Source organism: Scyliorhinus torazame, chromosome 14 (genome assembly GCF_047496885.1).
Source record: "Scyliorhinus torazame isolate Kashiwa2021f chromosome 14, sScyTor2.1, whole genome shotgun sequence".
Lineage (NCBI taxonomy): Eukaryota > Metazoa > Chordata > Chondrichthyes > Carcharhiniformes > Scyliorhinidae > Scyliorhinus > Scyliorhinus torazame.
In genome coordinates, this window is record NC_092720.1 from 48,590,835 (window position 1) to 48,603,881 (window position 13,047).

Here is a 13,047-nt window from a genome sequence, read left to right on the forward strand (position 1 = left end):
GTGAGGGAGAGTTCCCAGCGTCCTAGAGAAGTTTGGAGGGTGTGGAGGAGGTGTCGAAACCTTGGAGGCTGATAAAAGTGGTGGCGGGAAGTGAGAGGGACTGCTGTGCACGCTGACCGAAATCTGCAATCTGCTCACCAGCAAGAAATCTGTCTGAGTGTAGCCTTGGTGAGGAGAAATTCCCAGAGGCCAAAGCAAAGGGCAACATTCCATTGATAGCGGAGTGCTTCTCGGCACTGCATCCACCGAGAAACATCCCACCCAATGCACCCAAAATTTGATTTAAACATTTGTCCCCTGAATCGTTGTCCGTAAAGAATATACAGCAACGTCATTGAGTTGAATTCAAGCAGTTCGATGACAGCATTGCTCATTAAAAATGATTATGCAATGGCATGATCAGCGGAAGTGAATGAGATTTTTGTATGATGAAATTAAAGGAGCATCAATTATAACGGATACATGAATCAAGCTTGTAATGGTTATGCGACTAGACAGATTCATTATTAGGAAAGATAGGAATGTCACTGCGTGAGTATGTATATTGATTTTATTTTGACATCAGTTCTTGAATGAAGAAGTAATTTGAGGCGTTGTGACAAGAAGTACAAACGTCTCTGTGTTTGATTCACTTCAGTTCATTTGTGAGATAGCAAAATGAGTTTTAAAAATTTGAAATGTGTCCATGAATTCAAACTTGTTGATGGTTTTGGAGATGTCCTGTGTTTTGCTGGCTGAACTGATATTGTAGCAACGGAAATGTAAGGCTATTCGCATGCAGGAAATCTTGAAAATACAAAGTCCTTTACAATTCTACAAATATTGATTGTGATATTCAAGGTGAGACTGGTTCGTTGCTTGTTTAACATATGAGTTATCAGTTAGAGGTTAAACATTGACACTTGGATAGCACTGAAAATACCTGTTGTTTCACTTGTTGATGTTGAAGGTGAAGTGTATAAACCTGTGGTTACCATTGTAGATGGTTCAGTTGATGTTGAAGTCAAGGGTGATGTTCCTGTTAATCATAACAGTGTCAGTGAAGTTGAACAATACTCCAAATAATTACAGCAAAATGCGCATAGTTGTGCAAGTTAAGTTCAATAACATGAATACAAATCATGGGCGATTCTAACATTTATTAGTGCTGTGATTCTTATTCGGAGACTACCCTGGACCTCCAATTTAAGGAGTACATATTGTATTCTTAAATACGTTGTTATAAGATGTTTCACTGTTAATATAGAGTTTTTGACTACATGTAGTCCAAACTTTTCTGCTCAGTTATTTTTTTCAGTTTACAATCTATCAGTCAATATCATTGGTTGCATATGCAAAAGGTATCCCCAACATTTGTACTTTATCCTTTCAGTAATATGGATTGCTACATTACAATAGATCATACCTGGGGAAGTGAACACAGTTGTGACTGTTTCTGTTGAAGATCTTCCATTTGTGGTTCCAGAAGATGTCGTGTATTCTAATCACAAAAAAGTTAATTAACAGCAAAAAACAGAAACATGATTATTTTTGGCGCGATTCAGCTATCACCTTGCATCCGGCACGGATTCCGGTGTGCTGGGTGAATCCCAGGAGATCACCAAATCGCGCTGGGCAAGTTCCAGAAATGCACATTTAATTGAGCTATTTAAATGAGTCATTCAAATACACAGACACCATACTCATCCAGCGCCTAGGAACAAAAGAATTTGTGTGCGAACTCACCAGTGCGCAGTTTAGATCTGGTCAACACAAACGTGGGCCATGCATAACGGCACCTTGGGTACATCTCAGAAGGAATTAGAGACCCTGAGTGTTCAGGGACACAGGGTGGTATCCTGGAACCTGGGCACATTGGCATTGCCAGCATAGTATCCTGGCAAGTGCAACCTGGGTGACTGGTTTAGGCACTATGACACTGCCAGGGTGCCTGGATGGCACTGCAGGGTGCCATGCTGGAAGTACCAGGGATCCCGGATGCCAGGTTGTATCTGTCAGGGGCCGGGCCCGGAGGGGATTTGCCAATTGGTCAACGTGGGTGAGGGGGAGATCCCAAAGTGCTAGAGACGTTTGGAGGGTGAAGAAGAGGTGTAGAAACGTTGGAGGATGAAAAAAGTGGTGGGGGGAAGTGATAGGGGCTGCTGTGCACATTGGCCAAAATCGGCGATCTGTTCACCAGTAGGAAATCTCTCTGAGTGTGGCCTTGGTAAGGAGAAACTCCCAGAGGCCAAAGCAAACAGCAACATTCCATTGATAGCATCCACCGAGAAACAACCTACCCAATGCACTCAAAATTTGATTTTAACATTTGTCCCCTGAATCGTTGGCCGTAAAGAATATACAGCAACGTCATCGAGTTGAATTCAAGCAGTTCAATGACAGTATTGCTCATTAAAAATGATTATGCAATGGCATGATCAGCGGAAGTGAATGAGATTTTTGTATGATGAAATTAAAGGAGCTTCAATTATAACGGATACATGAATCAAGCTTTTAATGGTTATGCGACTAGACAGATTCATTATTCGGAAAGATAGGAATGTCACTGCGTGAGTATGTTTATTTATTGATTTTATTTTGACATCAGTTCTTGAATGAAGAAGTAATTTGAGGCGTTGTGACAAGAAGTACAAACGTCTCTGTGTTTGATTCACTTCAGTTCATTTGTGAGATAGCAAAATGAGTTTTAAAAATTTGAAATGTGTCCATGAATTCAAACTTGTTGATGGATTTGGAGATGTCCTGTGTTTTGCTGGCTGAACTGATATTGAAGCAACGGAAATGTAAGGCTATTCGCATGCAGGAAATCATGAAAATACGAAGGCCTTTACAATTCCACAAATATTGATTGTGATATTCAAGGTGAGATTGGTTCGCTGCTTGTTTAACATATGAGTTATCAGTTAGAGGTTAAACATTGACAATTGGATAGCATTGAAAATACCTGTTGTTTCACTTGTTGATGTTGAAGCTGAAGTGTATAAACCTGTGGTTACCATTGTAGATGGTTCAGTTGATGTTGAAGTCAAGGGTGATGTTCCTGTTAATCATAATAGAGTGTCAGTGAAGTTGAACAATACTCCAAATAATTACAGCAAAATGCGCATAGGTTGTGCAAGATCAGTTCAATAACATGAATACAAATCATGGGAGATTCTAAAATTTGAAATTGCTGTGATACTTATTTGGAAACTATCCTGGACCTCCAAGTTAAGGAGTACATTTTGTATTCTTAAATATGTTGTTCCAACATGTTTCACTGTTAACATAGAGTTTTTGACTGCCTGTAGTCCAAACATGTCTGCTCAGTTTAAATTTTTGAGTTTACAATATATCAGTCAATATCATTGGTTGCATATGCAAAACGGAATTACCAACATTTGTACTTTATCCTGTCAGTATTGCTAAATTACAATTGAACATACCTGGGGAAGTGATCACAGTTGTGACTGCTTCTGTTGAAGTGCTTTCTTTTGAGGTTCCAGAAGATGTTGTGTATTCTAATCAAAGAAAAATTAATAAATGCGAAAAACAGAAACATGATTATTTGTGGGCGGCATTTAGCTATCACCTTGCACCCGGCACGGATCTGGGTATGCTGGGTGAATCACAAGAGATCACCAAATCGCGCTGGGCAAGATCCAGAAATTCACATTTAATTGAGCCATTTAAATGAGTCATTCAAATACACGGATGCCAGACTCACCCGGCGTCCAGGAACAAAAGCGTGCCTGTGAGACCTCACCAGTGCGCCGTTTAGATCTGGTCGACACAAACAAGGGCCACGCATAAAGGCACCTTAGGTACATCTCACAAGGCGTTAGAGACCCTGAGTGTTCAGGGTCACAGGGTGGTATCCTGGAACGTGGGCACCTTGGCAATGCCAGCCTAGTATCCTGGCAAATGCAACCTGGGTAACTGGATTAGGCACTATGACACTGCCAGGGTGCCTGGATGGCACTGCAGGGTGCCATTCTGGAATTGCCAGAGCTCCTGGATGCCAGGTTGTATCTGTCAGGGGTCGGGCCTGGAGGGGCTTTGCCAATTGGTGAGGGGGGTGAGGGAGAGTTCTCAGCGTCCTAGAGAAGTTTGGAGGGTGTGGAGGAGGTGTCGAAACCTTGGAGGCTGATAAAAGTGGTGGCGAGAAGTGAGAGGGACTGCTGTGCACGCTGACCGAAATCTGCAATCTGCTCACCAGCAAGAAATCTGTCTGAGTGTAGCCTTGGTGAGGAGAAATTCCCAGAGGCCAAACAAAGGGCAACATTCCATTGATAGCGGATTGCTTCTCGGCACTGCATCCACCGACAAACATCCTACCCAATGCACCCAAAATTTGATTTAAACATTTGTCCCCTTAATTGTTGTCCGTAAAGAATATACAGCAACGTCATCGAGTTGAATTCAAGCAGTTCGATGACAGCATTGCTCATTAAAAATGATTATGCAATGGCATGATCAGCGGAAGTGAATGAGATTTTTGTATGATGAAATTAAAGGAGCTTCAATTATAACGGATACATGAATCAAGCTTTTCATGGTTATGCGACTAGACAGATTCATTATTCGGAAAGATAGGAATGTCACTGCGTGAGTCTGTATATTGATTTTATTTTGACATCAGTTCTTGAATGAAGAAGTAATTTGAGGCATTGTGACAAGAAGTACAAACGTCCCTGTGTTTGATTCACTTCAGTTCATTTGTGAGATAGCAAAATGAGTTTTAAAAATTTGAAATGTGTCCATGAATTCAAACTTGTTGATGGTTTTGGAGATGTCCTGTGTTTTGCTGGCTGAACTGATATTGTAGCAACGGAAATGTAAGGCTATTCGCATGCAGGAAATCTTGAAAATACAAAGTCCTTTACAATTCTACAAATATTGATTGTGATATTCAAGGTGAGACTGGTTCGCTGCTTGTTTAACATATGAGTTATCAGTTAGAGGTTAAACATTGACAATTGGATAGCACTGAAAATACCTGTTGTTTCACTTGTTGATGTTGAAGGTGAAATGTATAAACCTGTGGTTACCATTGTAGATGGTTCAGTTGATATTGAAGTCAAGGGTGATGTTCCTGTTAATCATAACAGAGTGTCAGTGAAGTTGAACAATACTCCAAATAATTACAGCAAAATGCGCATAGGTTGTGCAAGTTAAGTTCAATAATATGAATACAAATCATGGGCGATTCTAACATTTATTAGTGCTGTGATACTTATTCGGAGACTACCCTGGACCTCCAAGTTAAGGAGTACATATTGTATTCTTAAATACGTTGTTATAAGATGTTTCACTGTTAATATAGAGTTTTTGACTACATGTAGTCCAAACTTTTCTGCTCAGTTATTTTTTTCAGTTTACAATATATCAGTCAATATCATTGGTTGCATATGCAAAAGGTATCCCCAACATTTGTACTCTATCCTTTCAGTAATATGGATTGCTACATTACAATAGATCATACCTGGGGAAGTGAACACAGTTGTGACTGTTTCTGTTGAAGATCTTCCATTTGTGGTTCCAGAAGCTGTCGTGTATTCTAATCATAGAAAAGTTGATTAACAGCAAAAAACAGAAACATGATAATTTTTGGCGCGATTCAGCTATCACCTTGCATCCGGCACGGATTCCGGTGTGCTGGGTGAATCCCAGGAGATCACCAAATCGCGCTGGGCAAGTTCCAGAAATGCACATTTAATTGAGCGATTTAAATGAGTCATTCAAATACACAGACACCATACTCATACAGCGCCTCGGAACAAAAGAATTTGTGTGAGAACTCACCAGGGCGCAGTTTAGATCTGGTCAACACAAACGTGGGCCATGCATAACGGCAACTTGGGTACATCTCAGAAGGAATTCGAGACCCTGAGTGTTTAGGGACACAGGGTGGTATCCTGGAACCTGGGCACATTGGCATTGCCAGCATAGTATCCTGGCAAGTGCAACCTGGGTGACTGGTTTAGGCACTATGACACTGCCAGGGTGCCTGGATGGCACTTCAGGGTGCCATGCTGGAAGTGCCAGGGATCCTGGATGCCAGGTTGTATCTGTCAGGGGCCGGGCCCGGAGGGGATTTGCCAATAGGTCAGGGTGCGTGAGGGGGAGATCCCAACATGCTAGAGATGTTTGGAGGGTGAAGAAGAGGTGTAGAAATGTTGGAGGCTGATAAAAGTGGTGGGGGGAAGTGATAGGGGCTGCTGTGCACATTGACCAAAATCAGCGATCTGTTCACCAGTAGGAAATCTCTCTGAGTGTTGGCTTGGTAAGGAGAAACTCCCAGAGGCCAAAGCAAACACCAACATTCCATTGATAGCATCCACCGAGAAACAACCTACCCAATGCACCCAAAATTTGATTTAAACATTTGTCCCCTGAATCGTTGTCCGTAAAGAATATACAGCAACGTCATCGAGTTGAATTCAAGCAGTTCAATGACAGTATTGCTCATTAAAAATGATTATGCAATGGCATGATCAGCGGAAGTGAATGAGATTTTTGTATGATGAAATTAAAGGAGCATCAATTATAACAGATACATGAATCAAGCGTGTAATGGTTATGCGACTAGACAGATTCATTATTAGGAAAGATGGGAATGTCACTGCGTGAGTATGTTTCTTGATTTCATTTTGACATCAGTTCTTGAATGAAGAAGCAATTTGAGGCGTTGTGACAAGAAGTACAAACGTCTCTGTGTTTGATTCACTTCAGTTCATTTGTGAGATAGCAAAATGAGATTTAAAAATTTGAAATGTGTCCATGAATTCAAACTTGTTGATGGTTTTGGAGATGTCCTGTGTTTTGCTGGCTGAACTGATATTGAAGCAACGGAAATGTAAGGCTATTCGCATGCAGGAAATCATGAAAATACGAAGGCCTTTACAATTCTACAAATATTGATTGTGAAATTCAAGGTGAGACTGGTTCGCTGCTTGTTTAACATATGAGTTATCAGTTAGAGGTTAAACATTGACAATTGGATAGCACTGAAAATACCTGTTGTTTCACTTGTTGATGTTGGAGCTGAAGTGTCTAAAACTGTGGTTACCATTGTAGATGGTTCAGTTGATGTTGAAGGCAAGGGTGATGTTCCTGTTAATCATAATAGAGTGTCAGTGAAGTTGAACAATACTCCAAATAATTACAGCAAAATGCGCATAGGTTGTGCAAGATCAGTTCAATAACATGAATACAAATCATGGGAGATTCTAAAATTTGAAATTGCTGTGATACTTATTCGGAAACTATCCTGGACCTCCAAGTTAAGGAGTACATTTTGTATTCTTAAATATGTTGTTCCAAGATGTTTCACTGTTAACATAGAGTTTTTGACTGCCTGTAGTCCAAACTTGTCTGCTCAGTTTAAATTTTTGAGTTTACAATATATCAGTCAATATCATTGGTTGCATATGCAAAACGGAATTACCAACATTTGTACTTTATCCTGTCAGTATTGCTAAATTACAATTGAACATACCTGGGGAAGTGAACACAGTTGTGACTGCTTCTGTTGAAGTGCTTTCTTTTGAGGTTCCAGAAGATGTTGTGTATTCTAATCATAGAAAAATTAATAAATGCGAAAAACAGAAACATGATTATTTGTGGGCGCCATTTAGCTATCACCTTGCACCCGGCACGGATCCGGGTGTGCTGGGTGAATTACAAGAGATCACCAAATCGCGCTGGGCAAGATCCAGAAATTCACATGTAATTGAGCCATTTAAATGAGTCATTCAAATACACGGATGCCAGACTCACCCGGCGCCCAGGAACAAAAGCGTGCCTGTGAGACCTCACCAGTGCGCCGTTTAGATCTGGTCGACACAAACAAGGTCCACGCATAAAGGCACCTTAGGTACATCTCACAAGGCGTTAGAGACCCTGAGTGTTCAGGGTCACAGGGTGGTATCCTGGAAAGTGGGCATCTTGGCATTGCAAGCCTAGTATCCTGGCAAATGCAACCTGGGTAACTGGATTAGGCACTATGACACTGCCAGGGTGCCTGGATGGCGCTGCAGGGTGCCATTCTGGAATTGCCAGAGCTCCTGGATGGCAGGTTGTATCTGTCAGGGGTCGGGCCTGGAGGGACTTTGCCAATTGGTGAGGGGGGTGAGGGAGAGTTCCCAGCGTCCTAGAGAAGTTTGGAGGGTGTGGAGGAGGTGTCGAAACCTTGGAGGCTGATAAAAATGGTGGCGGGAAGTGAGAGGGACTGCTGCGCACGCTGACCAAAACCTGCAATCTGCTCACCAGCAAGAAATCTGTCTGAGTGTAGCCTTGGTGAGGAGAAATTCCCAGAGGCCAAAGCAAAGGGCAACATTCCATTGATAGCGGAGTGCTTCTCGGCACTGCATCCACCGAGAAACATCCTACCCAATGCACCCAAAATTTGATTTAAACATTTGTCCCCTGAATCGTTGTCCGTAAAGAATATACAGCAACGTCATCGAGTTGAATTCAAGCAGTTCGATGACAGCATTGCTCATTAAAAATGATTGTGCAATGGCATGATCAGCGGAAGTGAATGAGATTTTTGTATGATGAAATTAAAGGAGCATCAATTATAACGGATACATGAATCAAGCTTTTAATGGTTATGCGACTAGACAGATTCATTATTAGGAAAGATAGGAATGTCACTGCGTGATTATGTTTATTTATTGATTTTATTTTGACATCAGTTCTTGAATGAAGAAGTAATTTGAGGCGTTGTGACAAGAAGTACAAACATCTCTGTGTTTGATTCACTTCAGTTCATTTGTGAGATAGCAAAATTAGTTTTAAAAATTTGAAATGTGTCCATGAATTCAAACTTGTTGATGGTTTTGGAGATGTCCTGTGTTTTGCTGGCTGAACTGATATTGAAGCAACGGAAATGTTAGGCTATTCGCATGCAGGAAATCTTGAAAATATGAAGGCCTTTACAATTCCACAAATATTGATTGTGATATTCAAGGTGAGACTGGTTCGCTGCTTGTTTAACATATGAGTTATCAGTTAGAGGTTAAACATTGACAATTGGATAGCACTGAAAATACCTGTTGTTTCACTTGTTGATGTTGAAGGTGAAGTGTATAAACCTGTGGTTACCATTGTAGATGGTTCAGTTGATATTGAAGTCAAGGGTGATGTTCCTGTTAATCATAACAGAGTGTCAGTGAAGTTGAACAATACTCCAAATAATTACAGCAAAATGCGCATAGGTTGTGCAAGTTAAGTTCAATAACATGAATACAAATCATGGGCGATTCTAACATTTATTAGTGCTGTGATACTTATTCGGAGACTACCCTGGACCTCCAAGTTAAGGAGTACATATTGTATTCTTAAATACGTTGTTATAAGATGTTTCACTGTTAATATAGAGTTTTTGACTACATGTAGTCCAAACTTTTCTGCTCAGTTTAAATTTTTGAGTTTACAATATGTCAGTCAATATCATTGGTTGCATATGCAAAAGGTATCCCCAACATTTGTACTTTATCCTTTCAGTAATATGGATTGCTACATTACAATAGATCATACCTGGGGAAGTGAACACAGTTGTGACTGTTTCTGTTGAAGATCTTCCATTTGTGGTTCCAGAAGATGTCGTGTATTCTAATCATAGAAAAGTTAATTAACAGCAAAAAACAGAAACATGACAATTTTTGGCCAGACTCACCCGGCGCCCAGGAACAAATGCGTGCCTGTGAGGCCTCACCAGTGCGCCGTTTAGATCTGGTCGACACAAACAAGGGCCACACATAAAGGCACCTTAGGTACATCTCACAAGGCGTTAGAGACCCTGAGTGTTCAGGGTCACAGGGTGGTATCCTGGAACGTGGGCACCTTGGCATTGCCAGCCTAGTATCCTGGCAAATGCAACCTGGGTAACTGGATTAGGCACTATGACACTGTCAGGGTGCCTGGGTGGCACTGCAGGGTGCCATTCTGGAATTGCCTGAGCTCCTGGATGCCAGGTTGTATCTGTCAGGGGTCGGGCCTGGAGGGCTTTGCCAATTGGTGAGGGGGGTGAGGGAGAGTTCCCAGCGTCCTAGAGAAGTTTGGAGGGTGAGGAGGAGGTGTCGAAACCTTGGAGGCTGATAAAAGTGGTGGCGGGAAGTGAGAGGGACTGCTGTGCACGCTGACCGAAATCTGCAATCTGCTCACCAGTAAGAAATCTGTCTGAGTGTAGCCTTGGTGAGGAGAAATTCCCAGAGGCCAAAGCAAAGGGCAACATTCCATTGATAGCGGAGTGCTTCTCGGCACTGCATCCACCGACAAACATCCTACCCAATGCACCCAAAATTTGATTTAAACATTTGTCCCCTTAATCGTTGTCCGTAAAGAATATACAGCAACGTCATCGAGTTGAATTCAAGCAGTTCGATGACAGCATTGCTCATTAAAAATGATTATGCAATGGCATGATCAGCGTAAGTGAATGAGATTTTTGTATGATGAAATTAAAGGAGCTTCAATTATAACGGATACATGAATCAAGCTTTTAATGGTTATGCGACTAGACAGATTCATTCTTCGGAAAGATAGGAATGTCACTGCGTGAGTCTGTATATTGATTTTATTTTGACATCAGTTCTTGAATGAAGAAGTAATTTGAGGCATTGTGACAAGAAGTACAAACGTCTCTGTGTTTGATTCACTTCAGTTCATTTGTGAGATAGCAAAATGAGTTTTAAAAATTTGAAATGTGTCCATGAATTCAAACTTGTTGATGGTTTTGGAGATGTCCTGTGTTTTGCTGGCTGAACTGATATTGTAGCAACGGAAATGTAAGGCTATTCGCATGCAGGAAATCTTGAAACTACAAAGTCCTTTACAATTCTACAAATATTGATTGTGATATTCAAGGTGAGACTGGTTCGCTGCTTGTTTAACATATGAGTTATCAGTTAGAGGTTAAACATTGACAATTGGATAGCACTGAAAATACCTGTTGTTTCACTTGTTAATGTTGAAGGTGAAGTGTATAAACCTGTGGTTACCATTGTAGATGGTTCAGTTGATATTGAAGTCAAGGGTGATGTTCCTGTTAATCAGAACAGAGTGTCAGTGAAGTTGAACAATACTCCAAATAATTACAGCAAAATGCGCATAGGTTGTGCAAGTTAAGTTCAATAACATGAATACAAATCATGGGCGATTCTAACATTTATTAGTGCTGTGATACTTATTCGGAGACTACCCTGGACCTCCAAGTTAAGGAGTACATATTGTGTTCTTAAATACGTTGTGAAAGATGTTTCACTGTTAATATAGAGTTTTTGACTACATGTAGTCCAAACTTTTCTGCTCAGTTATTTTTTTCAGTTTACAATCTATCAGTCAATATCATTGGTTGCATATGCAAAAGGTATCCCCAACATTTGTACTTTATCCTTTCAGTAATATGGATTGCTACATTACAATAGATCATACCTGGAGAAGTGAACACAGTTGTGACTGTTTCTGTTGAAGTTCTTCCATTTGTGGTTCCAGAAGATGTCGTGTATTCTAATCATAGAAAAGTTAATTAACAGCAAAAAACAGAAACATGATTATTTTTGGTGCGATTCAGCTATCACCTTGCATCCGGCCCGAATTCCGGTGTGCTGGGTGAATCCCAGGAAATCACCAAATCACCAAATCGCGCTGGGCAAGATCCAGAAATGTACATTTAATTGAGCCATTTTCATGTGTCATTCAAATATCCGGATGCCAGACTCACCCGCCGCCCAGGAACAAAAGGTCGCGCCCGCGAGACATCGCCAGTGTGCCATTTAGACCTGGTCTACACAAATGTGGACCACGCGTAATGGCCCCTTGGGTACATCTCACAAGGCATTTGAGACCCTGAGGGTTCAGGGATACCGGATGGTATCCTAGAACCTGGACACCTCAGCACCACCAGCCTGGTATCCTGCCATGTGCCTGGTGTAGCCACTATGACACAACCAAGGTGCCTGGATTGCACTGCAAGATGCCATGCTGGCAGGGATCCTGGAAACGAGGTTGTATCGGTCAGTGATCGGTCCTGGAGGTATTTGCTAATTGTTGACGGGGTGTGAGGGAGAGTTCCCAGCGTCCTAGAGAAGTTTGGAGGGTGCGGAGGAGGTGTCGAAACCTTGGAGGCTGATAAAAGTGGTGGGGGAAGTGATAGGGGCTACTATGTACATTGACCGAAATCTGCAATCTGCTCACCAGTAGGAAATCTCTCTGAGTGTGGCCTTGGTGAGGAGATACTCCCAGAGGCCAAAGCAAAGGGCAACATTCCATTGATAGCGGAGTGCTTCTCGGCACTGCATCCACCGAGAAACATCCTACCCAATGCACCCAAAATTTGATTTAAACATTTGTCCCCTGAATCGTTGTCCGTAAAGAATATACAGCAACGTCATCGAGTTGAATTCAAGCAGTTCGATGACAGCATTGCTCATTAAAAATGATTATGCAATGGCATGATCAGCGGAAATGAATGAGATTTTTGTATGATGAAATTAAAGGAGCATCAATTATAATGGATCCATGAATCAAGCTTGTAATGGTTATGCGACTAGACAGATTCATTATTAGGAAAGAAAGGAATGTCACTGCGTGAGTATGTTTATTTATTGATTTTATTTTGACATCAGTTCTTGAATGAAGAGGTAATTGAAGGCATTGTGACAAGAAGCACAAACAATCCTGTGATTTCTTCGCTTCAGTTCATTTGTGAGATAGCAGAATGAGATTTAAAAATTTGAAATGTGTCCATGAATTCAAACTTGTTGATGGTTCTAGAGATTTCCTGATTTTGGTGGCTGAACTGATATTCTAGCAATGAAAATATAAGGCTATTCAAAGGCAGGAAATCCTGAAAATACGAAGGCCTTTATAACTCCACAACTGTGATACTTATTCGGAGACTACCCTGGACCTCCAAGTTAAGGTGTATATTTTGTATCCGTAAATATGCTGTTACAAGATGTTTCACTGCCACAGGTAGTCCAAACATATCTGCTTAGTTTTATGTATTGAGTTTACAATATATCAGTCAATATCATTGGTTGCATTTCTTATGTGCAA

General features: G+C 41.2%; 1 protein-coding gene and 1 long non-coding RNA gene across 3 annotated transcripts in view; both read right to left on the bottom strand.

Annotated features, from left to right (window-relative positions):
- Positions 1 to 1,428: 1,428 nt before the first annotated feature.
- LOC140389292 (uncharacterized) lies at positions 1,429 to 5,530 on the bottom strand. 2 transcript variants are annotated; one of them, XR_011934323.1, is made up of 3 exons: positions 5,465 to 5,530; positions 4,979 to 5,074; positions 1,429 to 1,480 (listed from the first exon to the last, which is right to left on the bottom strand). It is a non-coding gene; the product is annotated as an uncharacterized lncRNA (long non-coding RNA). The 2 variants fall into 2 exon arrangements; XR_011934324.1 differs by lacking the exon at positions 1,429 to 1,480 and adding an exon at positions 3,449 to 3,500.
- Positions 5,531 to 6,958: 1,428 nt separating this feature from the next.
- Positions 6,959 to 13,047, bottom strand: part of LOC140389026 (uncharacterized) — a 63,140-nt gene continuing 57,051 nt past the window's right edge. Inside the window, exons 16-21 of the mRNA XM_072473192.1 lie at positions 11,422 to 11,496; positions 10,937 to 11,032; positions 9,526 to 9,600; positions 9,039 to 9,134; positions 7,481 to 7,555; positions 6,959 to 7,095 (exon numbers count right to left, since the gene is read on the bottom strand). Coding sequence (XP_072329293.1) covers positions 6,959 to 7,095; positions 7,481 to 7,555; positions 9,039 to 9,134; positions 9,526 to 9,600; positions 10,937 to 11,032; positions 11,422 to 11,496 — 554 coding nt within the window. The remainder of the gene's footprint in view (positions 7,096 to 7,480; positions 7,556 to 9,038; positions 9,135 to 9,525; positions 9,601 to 10,936; positions 11,033 to 11,421; positions 11,497 to 13,047) is intronic.